At 42.9% G+C, this 15971-nt stretch overlaps 9 protein-coding genes across 9 annotated transcripts; 1 reads left to right on the top strand and 8 right to left on the bottom strand.

Moving 5' to 3' along the window:
• Nucleotides 1–2136: 2136 nt before the first annotated feature.
• Nucleotides 2137–3372, bottom strand: EAE97_004657 (uncharacterized protein; the record flags this gene model as incomplete). Its single annotated transcript, XM_038875169.1, has 1 exon — nucleotides 2137–3372. The coding sequence occupies one exon, from the start codon at nucleotides 3370–3372 to the stop codon at nucleotides 2137–2139; it is 1236 nt and encodes a 411-aa protein (XP_038733526.1).
• Nucleotides 3373–4264: 892 nt separating this feature from the next.
• On the bottom strand, nucleotides 4265–4492 carry EAE97_004658 (uncharacterized protein; the record flags this gene model as incomplete). The annotated part of the gene is made up of 1 exon (XM_038875170.1): nucleotides 4265–4492. The coding sequence occupies one exon, from the start codon at nucleotides 4490–4492 to the stop codon at nucleotides 4265–4267; it is 228 nt and encodes a 75-aa protein (XP_038733527.1).
• A 204-nt stretch (nucleotides 4493–4696) lies between these two features.
• On the bottom strand, nucleotides 4697–5089 carry EAE97_004659 (uncharacterized protein; the record flags this gene model as incomplete). The annotated part of the gene is made up of 1 exon (XM_038875171.1): nucleotides 4697–5089. One exon carries the CDS (start codon nucleotides 5087–5089, stop codon nucleotides 4697–4699), a length of 393 nt encoding a protein of 130 aa, XP_038733528.1.
• A 396-nt stretch (nucleotides 5090–5485) lies between these two features.
• On the bottom strand, nucleotides 5486–6429 carry EAE97_004660 (uncharacterized protein; the record flags this gene model as incomplete). The annotated part of the gene is made up of 2 exons (XM_038875172.1): nucleotides 5486–5622; nucleotides 5868–6429. 2 exons carry the CDS (start codon nucleotides 6427–6429, stop codon nucleotides 5486–5488), a joined length of 699 nt encoding a protein of 232 aa, XP_038733529.1.
• Nucleotides 6430–6849: 420 nt separating this feature from the next.
• EAE97_004661 (uncharacterized protein) lies at nucleotides 6850–7822 on the bottom strand (the record flags this gene model as incomplete). The annotated part of the gene is made up of 3 exons (XM_038875173.1): nucleotides 6850–6928; nucleotides 7013–7235; nucleotides 7270–7822. 3 exons carry the CDS (start codon nucleotides 7820–7822, stop codon nucleotides 6850–6852), a joined length of 855 nt encoding a protein of 284 aa, XP_038733530.1.
• A 492-nt stretch (nucleotides 7823–8314) lies between these two features.
• EAE97_004662 (uncharacterized protein) lies at nucleotides 8315–9043 on the bottom strand (the record flags this gene model as incomplete). The annotated part of the gene is made up of 2 exons (XM_038875174.1): nucleotides 8315–8447; nucleotides 8529–9043. The coding sequence occupies 2 exons, from the start codon at nucleotides 9041–9043 to the stop codon at nucleotides 8315–8317; spliced, it is 648 nt and encodes a 215-aa protein (XP_038733531.1).
• An 811-nt stretch (nucleotides 9044–9854) lies between these two features.
• On the bottom strand, nucleotides 9855–12569 carry EAE97_004663 (uncharacterized protein; the record flags this gene model as incomplete). Its single annotated transcript, XM_038875175.1, has 3 exons — nucleotides 9855–10519; nucleotides 10573–12247; nucleotides 12300–12569. 3 exons carry the CDS (start codon nucleotides 12567–12569, stop codon nucleotides 9855–9857), a joined length of 2610 nt encoding a protein of 869 aa, XP_038733532.1.
• An 848-nt stretch (nucleotides 12570–13417) lies between these two features.
• On the top strand, nucleotides 13418–14635 carry EAE97_004664 (uncharacterized protein; the record flags this gene model as incomplete). Its single annotated transcript, XM_038875176.1, has 1 exon — nucleotides 13418–14635. One exon carries the CDS (start codon nucleotides 13418–13420, stop codon nucleotides 14633–14635), a length of 1218 nt encoding a protein of 405 aa, XP_038733533.1.
• Nucleotides 14636–14813: 178 nt separating this feature from the next.
• On the bottom strand, nucleotides 14814–15522 carry EAE97_004665 (uncharacterized protein; the record flags this gene model as incomplete). Its single annotated transcript, XM_038875177.1, has 2 exons — nucleotides 14814–15361; nucleotides 15483–15522. The coding sequence occupies 2 exons, from the start codon at nucleotides 15520–15522 to the stop codon at nucleotides 14814–14816; spliced, it is 588 nt and encodes a 195-aa protein (XP_038733534.1).
• Nucleotides 15523–15971: the final 449 nt, after the last annotated feature.

Below are 15971 nucleotides of genomic sequence, written 5' to 3' on the forward strand. Positions count from 1 at the left end.
AAAACGAAAAGATATATTTTGTTGCATATCTACATCTCTCGGTCTGTCCGTATACGTTTGTTTGCAAATAGGGTCTGAGACGACATTCGTTTAAAGATACTCAAAAGGGAGGTGTGAAACTTGGTGCTTGGTTGATGGTCACTAGGTATGTCGGGTGAGTTTGTAAGTGTGTTAGATATTGGGTCTGGAATACGTAGAAAAAATCGAGAAAGAGAAAATAGAGCTCTTGTTGCATATCTACAATTCTCGGTATCTCCGTTTGAATTTGGAATGAGGGTATGGAGAATGTAGAATGGTTGGGTTAGATTAGATGGATGCAGATTAGTTTTACCTTTTGGAAAGCTAGGGAGGTCTCGAATGGGTGAGGTGGTATGTTGAGTTGGATATCGTGGTTTGTATTAGATTGTATGGTATTGTATTATGTAAAATCTGAGATATACTTACATACTCATTACCATCTCGTAGTTTCGTCAGAGAAATGCTAGGTAGGTAGAGAGTTTGTTGCAAATCTACAGTTCTCGGTATGCCCGACCAGACTCGCCACGAAGAGTCTCAAAAACTCTTATTGGTTGATGATTCATATTGAGTTTACGAGTCGAGATCACTAGGTGGATGTGATGTCTCGACTCTCGAGGATGGAATATTTGCTTATTGATTTATTTATCGATTTATTGATTCAATAATAAATCTATCGAATCGATAGATTCATCTCTGACTCTCGAAGAACATTAAGATCTGCTTCGTACAGCACAAGACGTCCGACCAACCTGTCTCATTTCCACTTTCGGACACGCCGATAGTTGGTGAGAGGAGTATGATTGGTCGGTGGGCGCGGGGTTAGTAAGCGCGGTGCTGGGGTGTTCAGGCTATTATTGTGGTTGTTATTGTTGCTGCAGAAATCACACATGTAATGAGGGAAATGAAGAATGGTTTGTATGTTGATTGGCAAGAGATGGGAGAGGAAATTTGGGAGAGGTTGGGAATGCTTTTGTTGCACGTCGTGGTGTTTCGGTGCTTCCGGTGGCGATTTTTCTGTTTTTCTATAGGGGTCTGGAGGGAAATTAAGGTGTGGTTGGTTGGTGCCACTGTGGCGAGAAGAGACGACGCGAGACGAGATGAGAGGTTGGTGTTTACTTCATTCATTTGTTGTCGCGTTTTCATGATATTGGTGGGATATCAGACTTATAATTGGACTCAGTATGCGTTATGATTGGGGATGCTGGTGATGGTTGATCATAAAATGTATTTATTCCTCGCGCGAACCTAGATACTACCTCTTTGCTTTGTCTTTCCTGCTCTATTTACATCAAATCACTCGAGGAACGATGTTGCTGCCTATCCCGGTACGAGTAGCAATGACTTACTTCGTGCTAGAAACCCCAGGTGGTGAATGGTATAATCCAGTTGCTCTTTATGCAAGTGATCTTCTCACGCGGGTTTTATTGCGAATTTCACTGCAGATCTCAAAGTGGTGGCGCTAGCTAGATTGGTCTTGTGGATTGGGATAGCATAGTTGCTATGGTTAGTGCTGCTTGAGTGTAGGTTTTGTTGCATGTCTGAGGGGTGGCGTTGGGTTATTGTGGGGAAGAGGGGAGGAAGCTGTATGTATGCTTGGTGTAGTGTGGTGTGGTTCTCCACTTTTGATGGGGGTAGAGGGAGGGGAAGTTGATAGTTGATAGTTGGTATTAGTTGATGGAGGCGTGGAGGAGGTGAAATGGTTCTAAGAGAGTTATGGGGGAGTGGAGTGGTTGGGGAGGAAGGAAGAATGTGACAGCTTGAGAAAATATACGCGCAGTTTTCCTATATGTAATCTTGAATCAGCCTTGACATGGTAATAGTACCAGTGGGTCTGAATTCGGGGTCAAGCGACCCTCGTAAGTATGTGCATTTCGCGGTTTGAAAAGGGAAAGGAGAAAAAGTAATGACATGAAGAAATAAAGGAAATACCGGTACATACATTTAGTCTAAAATTACGAGAGCGGCAGTCACCAAACTCCATAGCACTATTCCAACATCGGCTCCAACTCTTCCAACAACGGCCCCTGCTTGAACACAATCTTTCACTCGAGCTTTTCCAGATGTTTTGATTCTAGAAGTTCTCGAAATACACTTTGTGTCTTTGGGTTTGGGGTTGGACTATTGTTTTGCGGCTGGTGTGTTGTTTATTGATGAGTACCTGTTTTCATTGTGTTGTGTAATATTTGATTTTGTTAAAGAATGCATTGAGGCTGGAGGATGACTACGACCGCGGCTTGAAGAGCGAGGCTCAGGTGGGTCAGGATTGTGGTGATGGCGAGATCTGCGAGGTGGTGGTGATGATGGTGGTGATGCAATGTGTTCAATTTTGATTCTAGGTCGAGAATTGGTGTTATAAGGCGGAGATGGAACATGGCGGCGATGAGTAGGAGGAGGGAGGGTCTGAGGAGTTTGATGGGGTTGAAGAAGTCGGGGAGGCCGAGGCGGTTGAGATGATTGAGAGGGTGGAGGTCGAGGGGGTGGAGCAGATCGATGAAGTTGAGGCCTAGAAGGCCTTTGTCGCGGTAACGGTATTGAAGGACGACTTCCTACCCGATCACAAAGAGGTACAATAGGGTAATCATTTGGCTGATACGCAAGTCCTAATACCCATCTCAGGTCTTCTTCTCCTTGGACATCAAATCCACGTTCCCAAGCACTAAACAAACGTAAGGCTTGACTTTCCTCTTCTTGTCTTTCTCCTCGATATCTATAATTCTTGTGCAATGTTTCTCCCTCCTGTATGCGGTCTTTTTGTTTCAATCTGTTTAGCTGTCGTGCTCTTTTTTCCTCTCGGGATTTATCCCTCTGGATTCTTTTCTCTTCTGTTCTATTTTCCATCTGTCTTTTCTTTTGCAATCTTTGTCTCGGTGGTAATGCTGCTATTGTTCTGGATATTTCTCCTTGGTGTCTTCTTTCTTCTTCTCGTTCCAGATCATGTTGATACCACCCACCATTTCGTTCTATCGCTAGTGCTCTCCTTTCCTCTTGTACTTTATCTTCCTCTCTTGAAATACTCTCCGATGTTTTTCTACGTCTCATCTCCTCGTCTCTATGTCTACCCTCGAGTTCCTTTCTGCGATTTGCAGCAAAATATCGATCATTTTCTCGGAGAAAGTTTGCAAACTCCTTGGTTTCTCTCCTTTCCTGCCGTCCTCTGGAAGAAAGGTACTTTCCGAAAATATTTCTTGATTCTCTTACTCTTCCATAATTGTTGGGTGATCGATACAAATCTGAAGTTCCAGTAACCGATTCTTCATTTGACGCCCGAGAATACGAAGTTCTTAATTGTTGGTTCACAGATTGATACGTAGATGCGGGTCTACTGTTATGGTTTGTGATGATTTGTTTTGACATTTTGATTTTGATATTGATGTTGATGTTGATATTGATGTTGATATTGATGTTAATGTTGATATTGATATTGATATTGATATTGATATTGATGTTGATGTTGATGTTGATGTTGATGTTGATGTTGATGTTGATGTTGATGTTGATGTTGATGTTGATGTTGATGTTGATGTTGATGTTGATGTTGATGGGAAGTGTGATTGCAATACGTCAAAATTAAAAACTCAAATATGGGAAATCAAATACACGATGCACGGGGACAGTGAAATGAGTCGTTGAATTATGCTCGAGTCATATGTATGATTCCCATTCATGTCTCATAATTAATGTTCCGATCGCAAGGAATTTCGAGGACTCATTTTTGATGACTCCAGACGGAAAAGAATTATGACCGAAGCTTCTGCATACACTTCGATACTGTTAGTCTGACAATGGTTTGAATTTGAGATTGGTGAAGAGTTACGAAAGTTGGGAGTTGATCATATCAAAGATTACAGTCGTAGCCAAATTCTCAAAGCAACGAACTTTAACAGAGACAGGAATGACTCTAGGGAAATTCCAGATATCTGACACTTTCACCTCGCAGAAAACTCGAATATCGAGACTCGGATTAAGTGAAAGCTGAGGTCTAAGGATCTGGAAGAAATCTGTACTAGAAAAACAGCAGCCATAGTTTCTGTTACTTTCAGTAAATTTTAAAAAGCCATGCATTTCGGTTATTATCACTAAGCCCTCGATTCTCCTGTTCTTAACTTCAATAGTCCTCCGAGATCATATCATACATCTCTTAACGCCTCCCCTTCATTTCCTTGCCCCGTAATCTTCTATATCCAAAGGAAGCGAACAGTCACTTCTCTGATACCCTCTCACAAACCGACCCTTGTCCCGAAGGTAATTAATAGCCTCGAGATTGCGAGTTTCCGCCGGGGGTAAAGAACCCAGAGTTATATGAACCTCCACCAACAGGTCCGCCTCGAGTAGTCTGTCTGCTTCTAAGAGGCCTTTTGCCATCAGGGAAACGTGCATTCTCAGAGTCCATGGGATAACCAAATGCATCAGTTTTCTCATTCTCTGCAGATCTTCCGCCCCAAAATCTTTTTGATGCAGGATTAATCGGAAACATGGTTCTGGTCTGGGTGTGCCATCATGAACAGCACTTTGTTTTAGGTTAGTGATGTTACACAGTACAAGATCAAGAGATGGAAGTGAAATAGAGAGTCTTCGTACTTAGATATCTGACCCCGGGGTAAAGACCAGTTGTCTCTTGTGGGATCACCAAAAGAACGCACTCTACCATGATCAGACAATACACTGGGTGCATCTATCATTATGGAATCCTCATCGGGAACTTCGTTCTCTCTCGAATGTGTGCCTGGGAACATCGGCGGTCGACTTTTGGTGTATACGAAGAATGGGGTCTTTCTCTTCGTGATGAACGAGGTAATTTCGGCCTGTTAGATGGCCCGCTGGGTGCAACTAAACTTCCAGAATGTGCTCTCGTTGTGGCACGATGACTTTCAGAATTTGATTCAACGCCTTTAGGTCTCGCGGGTGTAGTTGAAAGGGATTCGTAAGAAGGAGGAGGAGCTTCATAAGGCGGAAGACTGAAAGGGGGAGCACGCTGGCTCGGTCCCCTATCACTTTTTTCACGTCGTGGACGTGAAACTCGGGACCGAGGATCTCCTGGAGTAAGTGATGTGATAATTCTGAGAAATCCCATGGTCGATTTGTATTGAGTATTAATTGAGAGTTGATCGAGAATTTAGTGTTCAAAGAAAGGTATCTTGAGTGTAAAGAATCAAGCCAAAACTCAAAGCCCAGGAAATGCGAGTCCTTAAAAGGCGAAATATTGTAAGTAAAACCGTTTGAGGAGGTTTGACTCGAATTTTGAAGACAATGATTCATATTTAATGACTGGCATAATGTACACACAGTCACATTCATTATTCTCAGGTAGTATAAAGCCATGCATTTTATGGTTCCTAATTATTCTATCCCTCGATCTTCAAAGTCTACAATTGCAAATCCTATATTGTATATCTCCATCCTTTGGTTCCCTAACCCTTTCTTAGTCGACAAAAATTCCTTCTACCAAAATTCCTCATACTAAAATAATTCATCGGTTCAATAGACCAATCTGGTTCCGTGAGTTACAAGGCACAACCTTCACATCTTGATCCGCCTTACTCATGGTAACGTCGATTCCGGTGCTCTCTCTCAATAGTTCGAGATGAGCAATAGATAAATCTGGATCTGAGAACTGAGAGTTAGTAATGTAGTCGTGTACATATATCTTGACAAGTATTGGGGTTCGACCGAATAGGGGGCTAGGGAAGAAGTTCAATCGTGAAGAGAGCTTATTTACCTTTTAATTGGTCTTTCGACAGTGATAGATCTTGGAATAGAAGAGTAAGGCTCTTGTGATGCAGAGGAAGGATGAAGCTCATCTCCAGGTAAATCATTGTGTACAATTACCCCTCTGGGATACATTTTCGTACGTCTCATAGTTGATGTAGTATGATGATTATTAGAGCTTGATATAATAAGTGGCCCTTCGACAGTAATAGAAGATCTTGGAACGGAAGAACGGGGCTCATCCCTTGATGCAGAGGAGGGACGAAGCTCATTTCTAGATGATCTACCTTGTGGAACCACCACCTTGGGACTCATATTTGTTGATTTAGTATGATGACTACTAGAGCGTGATGCAACACTTTCGGCCCGTGTGGATGTAGATGGACGACCATTTTCATTACTCTGAATAGAACGAGAACTGGAATGTTGACTATGACGAGGTGAATGGTGAGGAGACGAGGGAGCATATTGAGATGTTTGTGGGATACTGGTTTCTTGTACTGATGTTCGGTTGCGAGAATCTCCGTTGTCTTGACGTCTACTGAAATGGAGAAAAGGGAGATTCGAACAGTTCATATTAGATTGGCGTGTACCTTGATGTGAGGGTCTAAGCTGTTCAGACCTTGTAAGATGTGGCACGCCATCTTCAGACTGTCGCTTTCCTGAAGCGCGGCTTTTGAATGTTTCCTTAATTTTGTGAAACATTTATGGGTTATCGAGAACACAAATAGGATTTGGTTTCGAATAGAAGGTAGTAGAGAAAGAGAAGTGTTAAAGTCTGGGGAGCTCGAGTTCTTAGTAGGTAAATTCTGAGCAGACATGGCGAGGAAAAATGACTCGAAATCTAGTTTCGAATTTGAAAGTTTGAAGATTCATATACCATGATTGTCATATCTAACAGTCATGAAAACGCAAGCAGTCATATCTACTATTTCCACAGCTGCCCATTTACTTTTTCAATTGATACGAGTATTTTTGTAATATCATGCCATTGAACATTGAGTATTCTAACCCACCATCTCTGAGTGTTCTTAATTACATCGTATGTTAATTATATATCCCTGCCCGTTTCATTTTCCACCTTTATCACAGCTCCGAAGAACTCTCCGAATATTTACTGCCACTTCAATCATATCTATGAATTGTTAGATCTGTGGTAGATGCATATAGATCATTCTTTGCAGCAATATTGTTGGACCTGGACCTGAAAGTTAGTGACCTCAGTGAATAGAATAGGAAGGCTTAGGGAAAAGACTTAAAATTCTAAAGACAAAAAAGGATTTCATACTTAGAATGGTAAATCTCCTTATTTACATTAATAGGACGAATAGAAACTTTCACTATCTCTTTAAGACGAGGTACGAGGTCTCTCCGGTGATCCATAAGAATAGCGATGAGTTTGCCTCCTTGTTGGTGCACGAAAAGAATGAGACCTTCCTTCGTGGGATGTACGAGGAGAAAGAAAGGCTTCCCTTGATGTATAGAAGCGAGGAGTTGTATCATCGACTGATCTATAGGAAGGAGGGTAGCTCCCAGGAAATCTACCTGCTGTACTTTGTCGTCTCGAATCTGTGTCTGCATGCCTCGCCATCGCCGTGTTGCGCTGATTGCGGAAGAATAATGAATCACTCCCAGACCTTGAAGATGTAGATCTGCGACCATTCTCAAAAAGAGAGGAAGCTTCGTGGGGTGTACCATAAATTGGAGGAGGCGAGTAAGAGGGAGGGGGAGGAGAGTAAGAAGGAGTAGGATGACCATAATAGCGAGGGGCAGGAGGATTTTGATTTAAAGGATGACGGGACCTGAAAGCATTCCAGCCACTACCGAAAGAAGAGATTGATTGAATATGCGAATTTAAAGGAGCCGGTCCTCGGGATTGATGTTCGTGCTGTCCGATATGTCCTACACGGCTCGCTTGGTCCCTATTCAGGCGCATGACCTCTCCTCTCGCTCTTCCCGTAGTCCCACCCATAGTAGCTCCTACAGTTTCTCTCCTATTACTTTCCCTATCATACCCCCTGCCCTCCCCGCGGCGTCGTCTTCGGTGCCATGAATCTTCTGGCGTACTCCGCACTATCTGTCGCAATCTATGCCACATTTATGATTGATTTTAGATGTATTTTGAAGTGTAACTGCTTGACGAAAAATCATGGTAGTTGAGAGGAACAAAAGCTAAAACTAGAGGAAGTCGAATCTTCAAGGTGAACTCTACGCAGACATGGTAAGTTGACTTGAGTCAAACCCCATTTTCGAATTTCGAGGATTCATAAATTCTGACTCTCAAATTCAAAAATAATCATAACGATAATATTTGATTCTTTCGTTTCCAATTACTCAATACTCAATGCTAATTTGCGTTTCCCAATGTTGTTCTGCAATGGCTCAAAACTGCACTTTTTATTCCCACTCGTCAGTCTGCATATCCCAATTCACAAGCATCTAAGCTACACTTTTCTTCTTCTTACCACAATTCATATCATTTTGACTCCTTATTCCCCATCATAATCCTCCAAAGTTTTCCGCTTAACTCCAAACGTTCACATAAGAGAAAAAGCCACAACTTCCGAAATTCCTGGGCAAACTTCTACATTTACACATGCTCCTTCCCAAAACGAGACTCATCCAGCTCAGAATTCGCTACACTTCCAGCAGTTTTACGTCTTGTAGATACACTCGGAGAGACATACGCATAGCCATTCGGTTCTAGAATCATAGGATCTAATCTGCATATCGAAAAATCAGTAATCCAAGTCACCTAATTGGGAAATCTACGAAAAGAGCAATCTTATAAAACATCTCCATACCTAGCTCTTATATTTTGCGTGCCACGACTATGACTCTCTCTAGTTGACACACGGGTTCTAGGATTACTGGGCATTTGACGAGAAGAACTGCTGGGACGACTGGATTTACCGGGTGTAGCTAAACCCTGAGAATTCGCACTGGCGCTTTGGGCACTTGGCGATGGTGTGGAATAGGTACTTTCTTGGAAACGTGGAACTTGCGTGGGATAACGAGTAGTTTGATTCTCAGGCCTACTCCGTGCGTCTGGGTATAGGCGATGATAAGGTTGGGCTTGAGAAGTGATAGGAGGATGCGGATGGCGACTACTCAGACCGCGAGAATCTGGACCGCGAGTATCAGGACGAGATGTAGGAGTAGGGTGGGATCTGCGCCTATTGGAATCTCTACTGAAAGGGCCTAGCTCAGTTTGGCCCAAAATGTATTCTTCTGTATCATCTCTGTAGCTTCGGCTCGATCCACATATTCTGCTGCACTGACGTCCGATCGCTGCTCCGCAATCACCAAGTGTGAACATGCTGCGGAGAGTTGAGTTGTTGTTTTCCACTTTTGCCCTTGCTTTATAAGGGAATTATTGTCGAACTTTGGAGTGATTCTCGATAAGAGGTTGTGAAATTTGCTAGTGGAGAAGAAGAAAACCCACAACTAGGGGAACTTCAAGTCCTTAAAAGGTAAAGTCCTCGAACCAAAATGAAGAGAGAACTGACTCTGACTGGAAATGAAAAAAACTGCTGCACGAATGAGTCTTTATAAATGATGCAAGAAGAATGGTTCCACCCATCTGCACAGTGATGAGTAGGAACAAATTCGACAATAATTCATATCCGGACATGTGAGCAGTTAGTCTTTACAAAGAAATCCCTTGGATCACACTCAGAAGCGTGCTATCGAATCATCACTACTCATAACTTGAGAGTTAACCCCATGACTGGTGTATACTCTCACCACTGCACAAAATAAAACCAAGCTTAACGAGAGATAACGGAGTCCGAATCTCCATTAAATAGGTGATAACTTCTACTAACCCCATTCCGTTCTATTCCTACCATATATCTATAGCACAGCACAGATAGGAGATACTATGCTTTCCGACTGCAAGGAAAGCCTCCTTTACCCTCCCAATATCCATATACAAAGTAATGCGATGCCCCAACATATAATCATATCCACATGAGTATACCGAACCTCCCACCCAAACGCCGACCATGCAGACTAGACCGAATCCACAGAATCCCATTATATATGCACATTTCCACACCTTCCTACATTATTCCAGATTGCATTCCTCTCTTCTTGACGGACTCTCCTCCAGAAACCGAAATCCCCCTTCATACCCCCTCAACCCTCGTCAGAAACTCTCGAACCCTGTTTAAATCAACATCACTCTCACTCTCCACAGCTCTCGCTAACCCTTCAATAACACTATCCACCTTCGAAACATCCACACCCGTACACAAGCTAATAATTTTCTTATACTTTGCTATCCTGCCAGTATCTTTACTTCTCAATTCCTGAACACTCCTTTCCAGATTGTCATTATTGGCCTTATAAGCCATGATTCTGGCTTGAAGAATATGTAGCGAAGGTAGTTGTTGCAACAATGCTTGTTTATTCACATGATCTACTGTGAGATTCGAATTTCTCGTCGGGGTGTTATTGATATCTGCAGGAATTTGTGGAACTGCCAAAGATTTATCTGCATCACCAAGATGCATTTCAAGGTCTAGATCCGAAGTAGGTTGATTGAATTGTTGTTGAAGTTGAAGTAATTTCATACTTTCTTCTTCTGCAGCTCGAGTGAGGTTTGCGATTTTGAGATCACGTTCTTCACGTTGTCTATTGCGTTCTTGTTTTGCTTCCATGGCACGTCGCTCTTCTCCTAAGCTTGCAGATGCTTCGCGAAGTTTGGCATGAATTGAGTCGATTTGAGCTTGTTTAGCTTCTACTTCTTTTCCAAAATCTTCAAGTGTTGATTGGAGTGTTGCATTTATGGCTAAAATTATATTAGAAAAAATTCAAGGGGGTAGCGGAATGATAGAAACTTACAGTCAATGATTTCACCACTAGTTTCACGCGTAGCTTTATTTCCTCTCTTATCAGGACTTGCAAGACCTAAACGATCTCCAGGGTTTGTCAAGCCCCCAATGAAATCTGATGGCCGTAACTTAGAATTGTTTTGAATTTCTGGATCTGCTCCAACTTCCATGAGTTGGGAGATAATGCTTTTGTTACCGACTCTAGCTGCAATGTTGAGAGCAGTATCACCTGAATTGTCCTGTGCATTTACCATTTCAGACATAAATCGACCAATATCCATGGCATGAGGATTAGGCTCATTGTTTTGCGATTGACCATTGAATGAACGACCTTTCCTAACAACAAATTCGAGAAGTGATTCAAGGTAATATTTGCTAGCAGGGCTGCGACCTTTGACAGCTGAAGTGACAGCTATATGATGTAAGACTGTTCGTCCACGATTATCCTGAAAGCCAATAGTGTTGCCGAGCAATTCAAGAAGATCCGGGAAACTTCCTTGATCCAAATTGTTAGCTACACAGCATGCTCTCATCAACGCAGTCTCTCCTCTGAGATTGACTCGATATATGCTTGCGCCGGATTGAATAAGCTTTTGTAAGACAGGTAATCTTGCAAGAGTAGCAGCCCAATGAACGGCAGTATTGGCTGACTTGTCTATGGGAATATCGAGTTCTGCACCGGACATAGTACGGAACGCCTCCTGGTCGTTGTGCTCATTCGTCCCCAAGTAAGAATTCTCGTTGTGAAAGAGTGACAAAAGAGTCAGTCCCTTCTTTCCATTATGTTGATTTTCTGGCAGGGGTGGTAATGGCATTGGAGCTTCTTCCTCTTGTGATAAGCCTAACTCTTGACGATAGAAGAATGAATCATTAGGTTCGGTTGGCGACGGCTCTCGCAATGACATATTATAACCACCATTCATCGACTGTTGGCTATCATTCGGTGGCTCGAGTGATTCTCGTCGTCTTTTCCGTGGCGGCTCTTGGAAGTCTCCATCCTCTCTACCAGTATGCGAAAATTGAAATTGCGATTGGGTCGCATAAGCCGAATCTCCATTGGTTAACCCTTCATTAGAAACGAAGCTTTGCATACTTTGTTGTGAGTTGGGGAATGTAGTCTCTTGACTCATTTGTTGTGATGATTGTCTGCTAAAAGTAGTAGGTCTTGCGCTACCATTTCGATTCCTAGGAACGGGTGAATCAAATCGGGCTTTGCTAATTGCTGCGACTGCGAGGGAAGCTTGATTCGAAATATTTTTAAAAAACGTTCCGGATTGTCCAATATTACGATTCTCGGTTCCTGAATTATAAAGTCTCTTTCTTTGTGCAGCCATTGCTTGTTCCTTCGTTGGAGTATCAATTCCACCTTGTCCTGCAATACCTCCATCTTGGCCCATATCATAGCTTAAAAGTGGCCGTAGAAGTTCTTCCACGCCGTATTGCTTGCAAAATTCAACGCCTCTTTCGAATCTGATCCAGGTTCCTTGATATTTTCCGTACCCACCCTGCACTTTCTCATGATCTCCAATCAAAATTTCTTTCTCGAGGACCTTTGTTCGCTTTCCTTTCTCGATTCCTGCTACTTTTAATATCTGGGTAGCATTAAGCCAACTATCTTTTCTTCGTCGCATGACTGCTATACGATTAACTTCCATTTCATATACATCAACACCGGAATATACGGCCTGTAAAAGATTAGTAACAGCTTAGTTTTCAGTGATTTCAGCGATAACGTACCGAATAGATTTGAGGTGCCATATCTCTACGATTCATGGCACCGCTTGAGTCGTATTGACGAAAAGGTCCACCTGGTTGCATCATTAAACCACCAGGCTGTGACCCTTGGCTCATACTGATTGACATATCCGAGCGAAATCGAGTCGAATCTTGGCCACGATCGTGTGCGCTGCTGTTTGCAGAATATGTGTTTGGCGGCAGATGATTTTGTTTTGATTCTGATGTATTCGCAAGAGGCAGAGGATTCGATTTAATTCTTGTCGCTGCCATAGAATGAGAGATGTCGACAGATATCGAGATGTTGCGACGATGTGTATTAGTCGAATGGCAATCGCGTCACCGAGGACGGTAAGATCCTTGAAACAAGGAGCTTTATCAATTCAATATTCACTGAGCGCATTCACCTACAATGGTACTCAGATCAATGACGATAAGGGGAACGCGACTTAATATCTAAACAGGGGTGAGGTCGACGTGTCTTTCGTGTATCAAGCGCGAAGAGATGTAAAGTGGTTTTCAGAATTGGTGTATTACTGGAATGTATTGGTGTGGGGGGTTGGTTGGAAATTTAATTGGACTTTGACGTGACGGTTCGCGAAGCTAGAATGACTTTTTGGGTGGATAAATGTGTAATGGTAGGTATTATATAAGCAAGCTCTGACACTACCACGTGACTCACTCAGCAAAAGAGGATCTGGGACGAGTACATGCCTACCTACGACTTCTACTACATACTCCGTACTTACGTTCCAATATACAATGGTTTGTTCACCGTCGACACATATATCTTCATATGAGCCATTACTCAATGCCAAGATTCTCTGAATTTGACATTCAATTTGAAGACGACTTCATTTCATTGCTATACTGTACTCTGTAGGTAAATATCCTCCTAACACGCGACTTAATGCCTATATTTAAAGGCGACAACAATATTTATCTTCATTAACTTTCAATGCAATAATTTGGCAACTACCCAGGTACCTTTTGACTCAATCCAAAGGATCGGGAAGTATTCCGCTTCTTGTCAATTCTTTTCATTCGTTTCATGAAATTTATCTTGTTAGATACTGCTTGCCGTTCACGATCTCCAGCAACCCCCAGCTTCAGTAGCTCCAATGCCGCCCATAAGCAAAAACGTCTACCCACTTTCCCTACAAGTAAAGGAATACCTACCACATTTCCGAAAACAATATCGAGCTCTCCTGAGAGAAGCGACTTATCTTCCTGATTCTGCCGCCAGAACTTTCGTCCATGATCTTCTCGTCAAACGATTCAATCCTCCCGATCCTCGAAAACTGAACCCAAAATATTGGGGAACCGATTATCTACGGTCAAAAGTTGATTTGAAGAAATTGCAGACAAGATCCAAAAAGATTGCCACCAAGTTACATTTGCTAGAGCGTGTAAATCTGGAAGGGAGTATACCTGATTTACAACATGTCTTATTGAGAACATATGGACGTGCAGGACTTAGAAGGAGGGAATTGATTACTCAGTTGTTGAGACCAGGAGAAGATGAACTACCACAAGATGATACAGCACTGTCACGAATCATTGACAGCCAGATTTCAAAGAATCTAGATGCGACCAAAGATGTTGAGATTGACAAAGCAAACGCTGTACCCAAAAGACAACGCCGAGAGCACAAGGAAATGCATTTGTTTCTCACAAGTCAACAAGCAAATAACCCTATGGAGTCGATGAGAGGAAGGATAAAAAAGCTTACGCCAGATATACCGTTAACGAATGCATGGGGACGTAGCTTCCCAGAAAAACGGAAAGTGAATATGCAACGCACATGGTGGGCAAGTCTTTTAGAACGAGTTCTACCACCACTACCTGAACATGAATGGAATAGATTGAGAGATTTGGCAGAAGGAACGCAGTCAATCGAGTGTCCACGCCCAAGGCGAAAGGCTGCTATTCCCCGAAATCAAAACGAAGATGTGAAGTCCGCTGGAGAAAGGATGGATTCACTATATAACAAACCAGCCAGACTTAATGCGGATGTCTGGGACGAGACAACGTCCAAAGTTGAGCTACATGATTCACAAGCTTCTAATACGCCACATCACAACAGGACACGAGCGATGCGAAGGCTATACGGTATGATTTGGAGTCTTTCATCAAAGATGGTGCAAGATGAGAACACCAAAGAATATACAATAACTTGGGGAGGACAACGCTCACCATCTGCTGCGGGAGAGATTACAAAGCCATCATTAAAAGATGCTGAGTTTTTCGAATCGCCGGACGGTGGGTTAGCCCAAGGAACTACGGATAGAAAGATTAGGAAGTCAGTCAGGCGTGAAACACAACAACTTATACATTAGGGTCGGTGTCACTGTTACTGTTCAATCTGTAGCATTGCTATTCGAGGCGGAAGAAAAGCCTTCTATAATGATTTTCATAAAGATAGTTTCTTCCCTCCTCATGTGACATCGGAATTGCTCAAAACGTTTACTCAAATGTCCCTTGACTTCTTCAAGAGACTTCCTATCTCCTCTTAATCTACCTAGCTTTTTCCGCCAACTTCATCAATGCCTCCCCATCAACCCTCATCGTCTGCCACCCATCCATCGCCTTAGCACCTACACTCTTCCCTTCATAGAATTTAATACTAGGTTCATTCCACTTCAACACACTCCATTCCAATCTCCCTCCCTCCATATCCACAACCTCCTTCGCTAAAATACTTAACAATCTCGATCCATAACCCTTTCCCCGCGCGCTTTCCCGTACATACAAATCCTCGAGATAGACTCCCGCTGAAGCGCGCCACGTTGAGTAGTTGTAGAAATATAGCGCCATTCCTATTGGTTCGGGGGGTTGGGAAGAAGAAGAGGAGGATGAAGAGGGAGGAAAGACGAGTAGACAACGCGCGGGTCGAGTAGGAGATATAGCATCTCCTGTAGACGGCGTAGTGTTTGCAGGGGAAATGAGGGGCGAGGGAGCGAAAGCAATAGTTTTGGAGAGGGAGGAGGGGGTAGCGAGTACGGAGGCGGATTCATGTTCGTAGGACGCGAGTTCGTGAATGAGGGTTAGGATTCCGGGGACATCTGGGTGTGGGGAGGGGTTGTTAGTTTGGCGGCCGGAGCTTGGGTGGGATTGGAGAGGGAGAGAACGAGATAGATGGAGTTTGAGGAAGTGATAGTTAGGTGAGATTGGTTGTCATCTTACCTTCACGACGTGCATGGCGAATTATTGCTTCTTCGGCCATTTTTGTAGAATGTTATATTACTAGGTGGTATGATATCTTACTAAAGCAATCGATATCTTAATTGAAGATATTTGTCGAAGACTAAGAAAGAGAGAAAGTTGAATTGGAATTCCAGTAGGTTTGGGGAGTTTTCTAGGACGCAGAGAGCAGAATATCAACAATGTCAAGATAGCAGTGAAGGGCGTGATGCGGGGCAGATGAGTCGAATGGATTAATATCGGGGTTGGGGGTTGTCATTCTGCGGGTCGTCAAAGCGGTGAGGGGTTGAAAAGGGAAGGCGGTGTATTTTAAGTGATAAGACACGTGAGGGAGGGGAGCTCGGGGAGATTTGGTTTTTGCGGCATACCTACTCTTTTGAAAAATTCGTTCAAAGCTAGCAAGAATACTCATCTTAGGGTTAATTAGCTCCCCTCTAAAGAGAGTAAACACCTCAAAATAGAAGAAATTAA

This window comes from Botrytis byssoidea, assembly GCF_014898295.1.
Source record: "Botrytis byssoidea strain MUCL 94 chromosome Unknown BBYS_008, whole genome shotgun sequence".
Classification (NCBI taxonomy): Eukaryota; Fungi; Ascomycota; class Leotiomycetes; order Helotiales; family Sclerotiniaceae; genus Botrytis; species Botrytis byssoidea.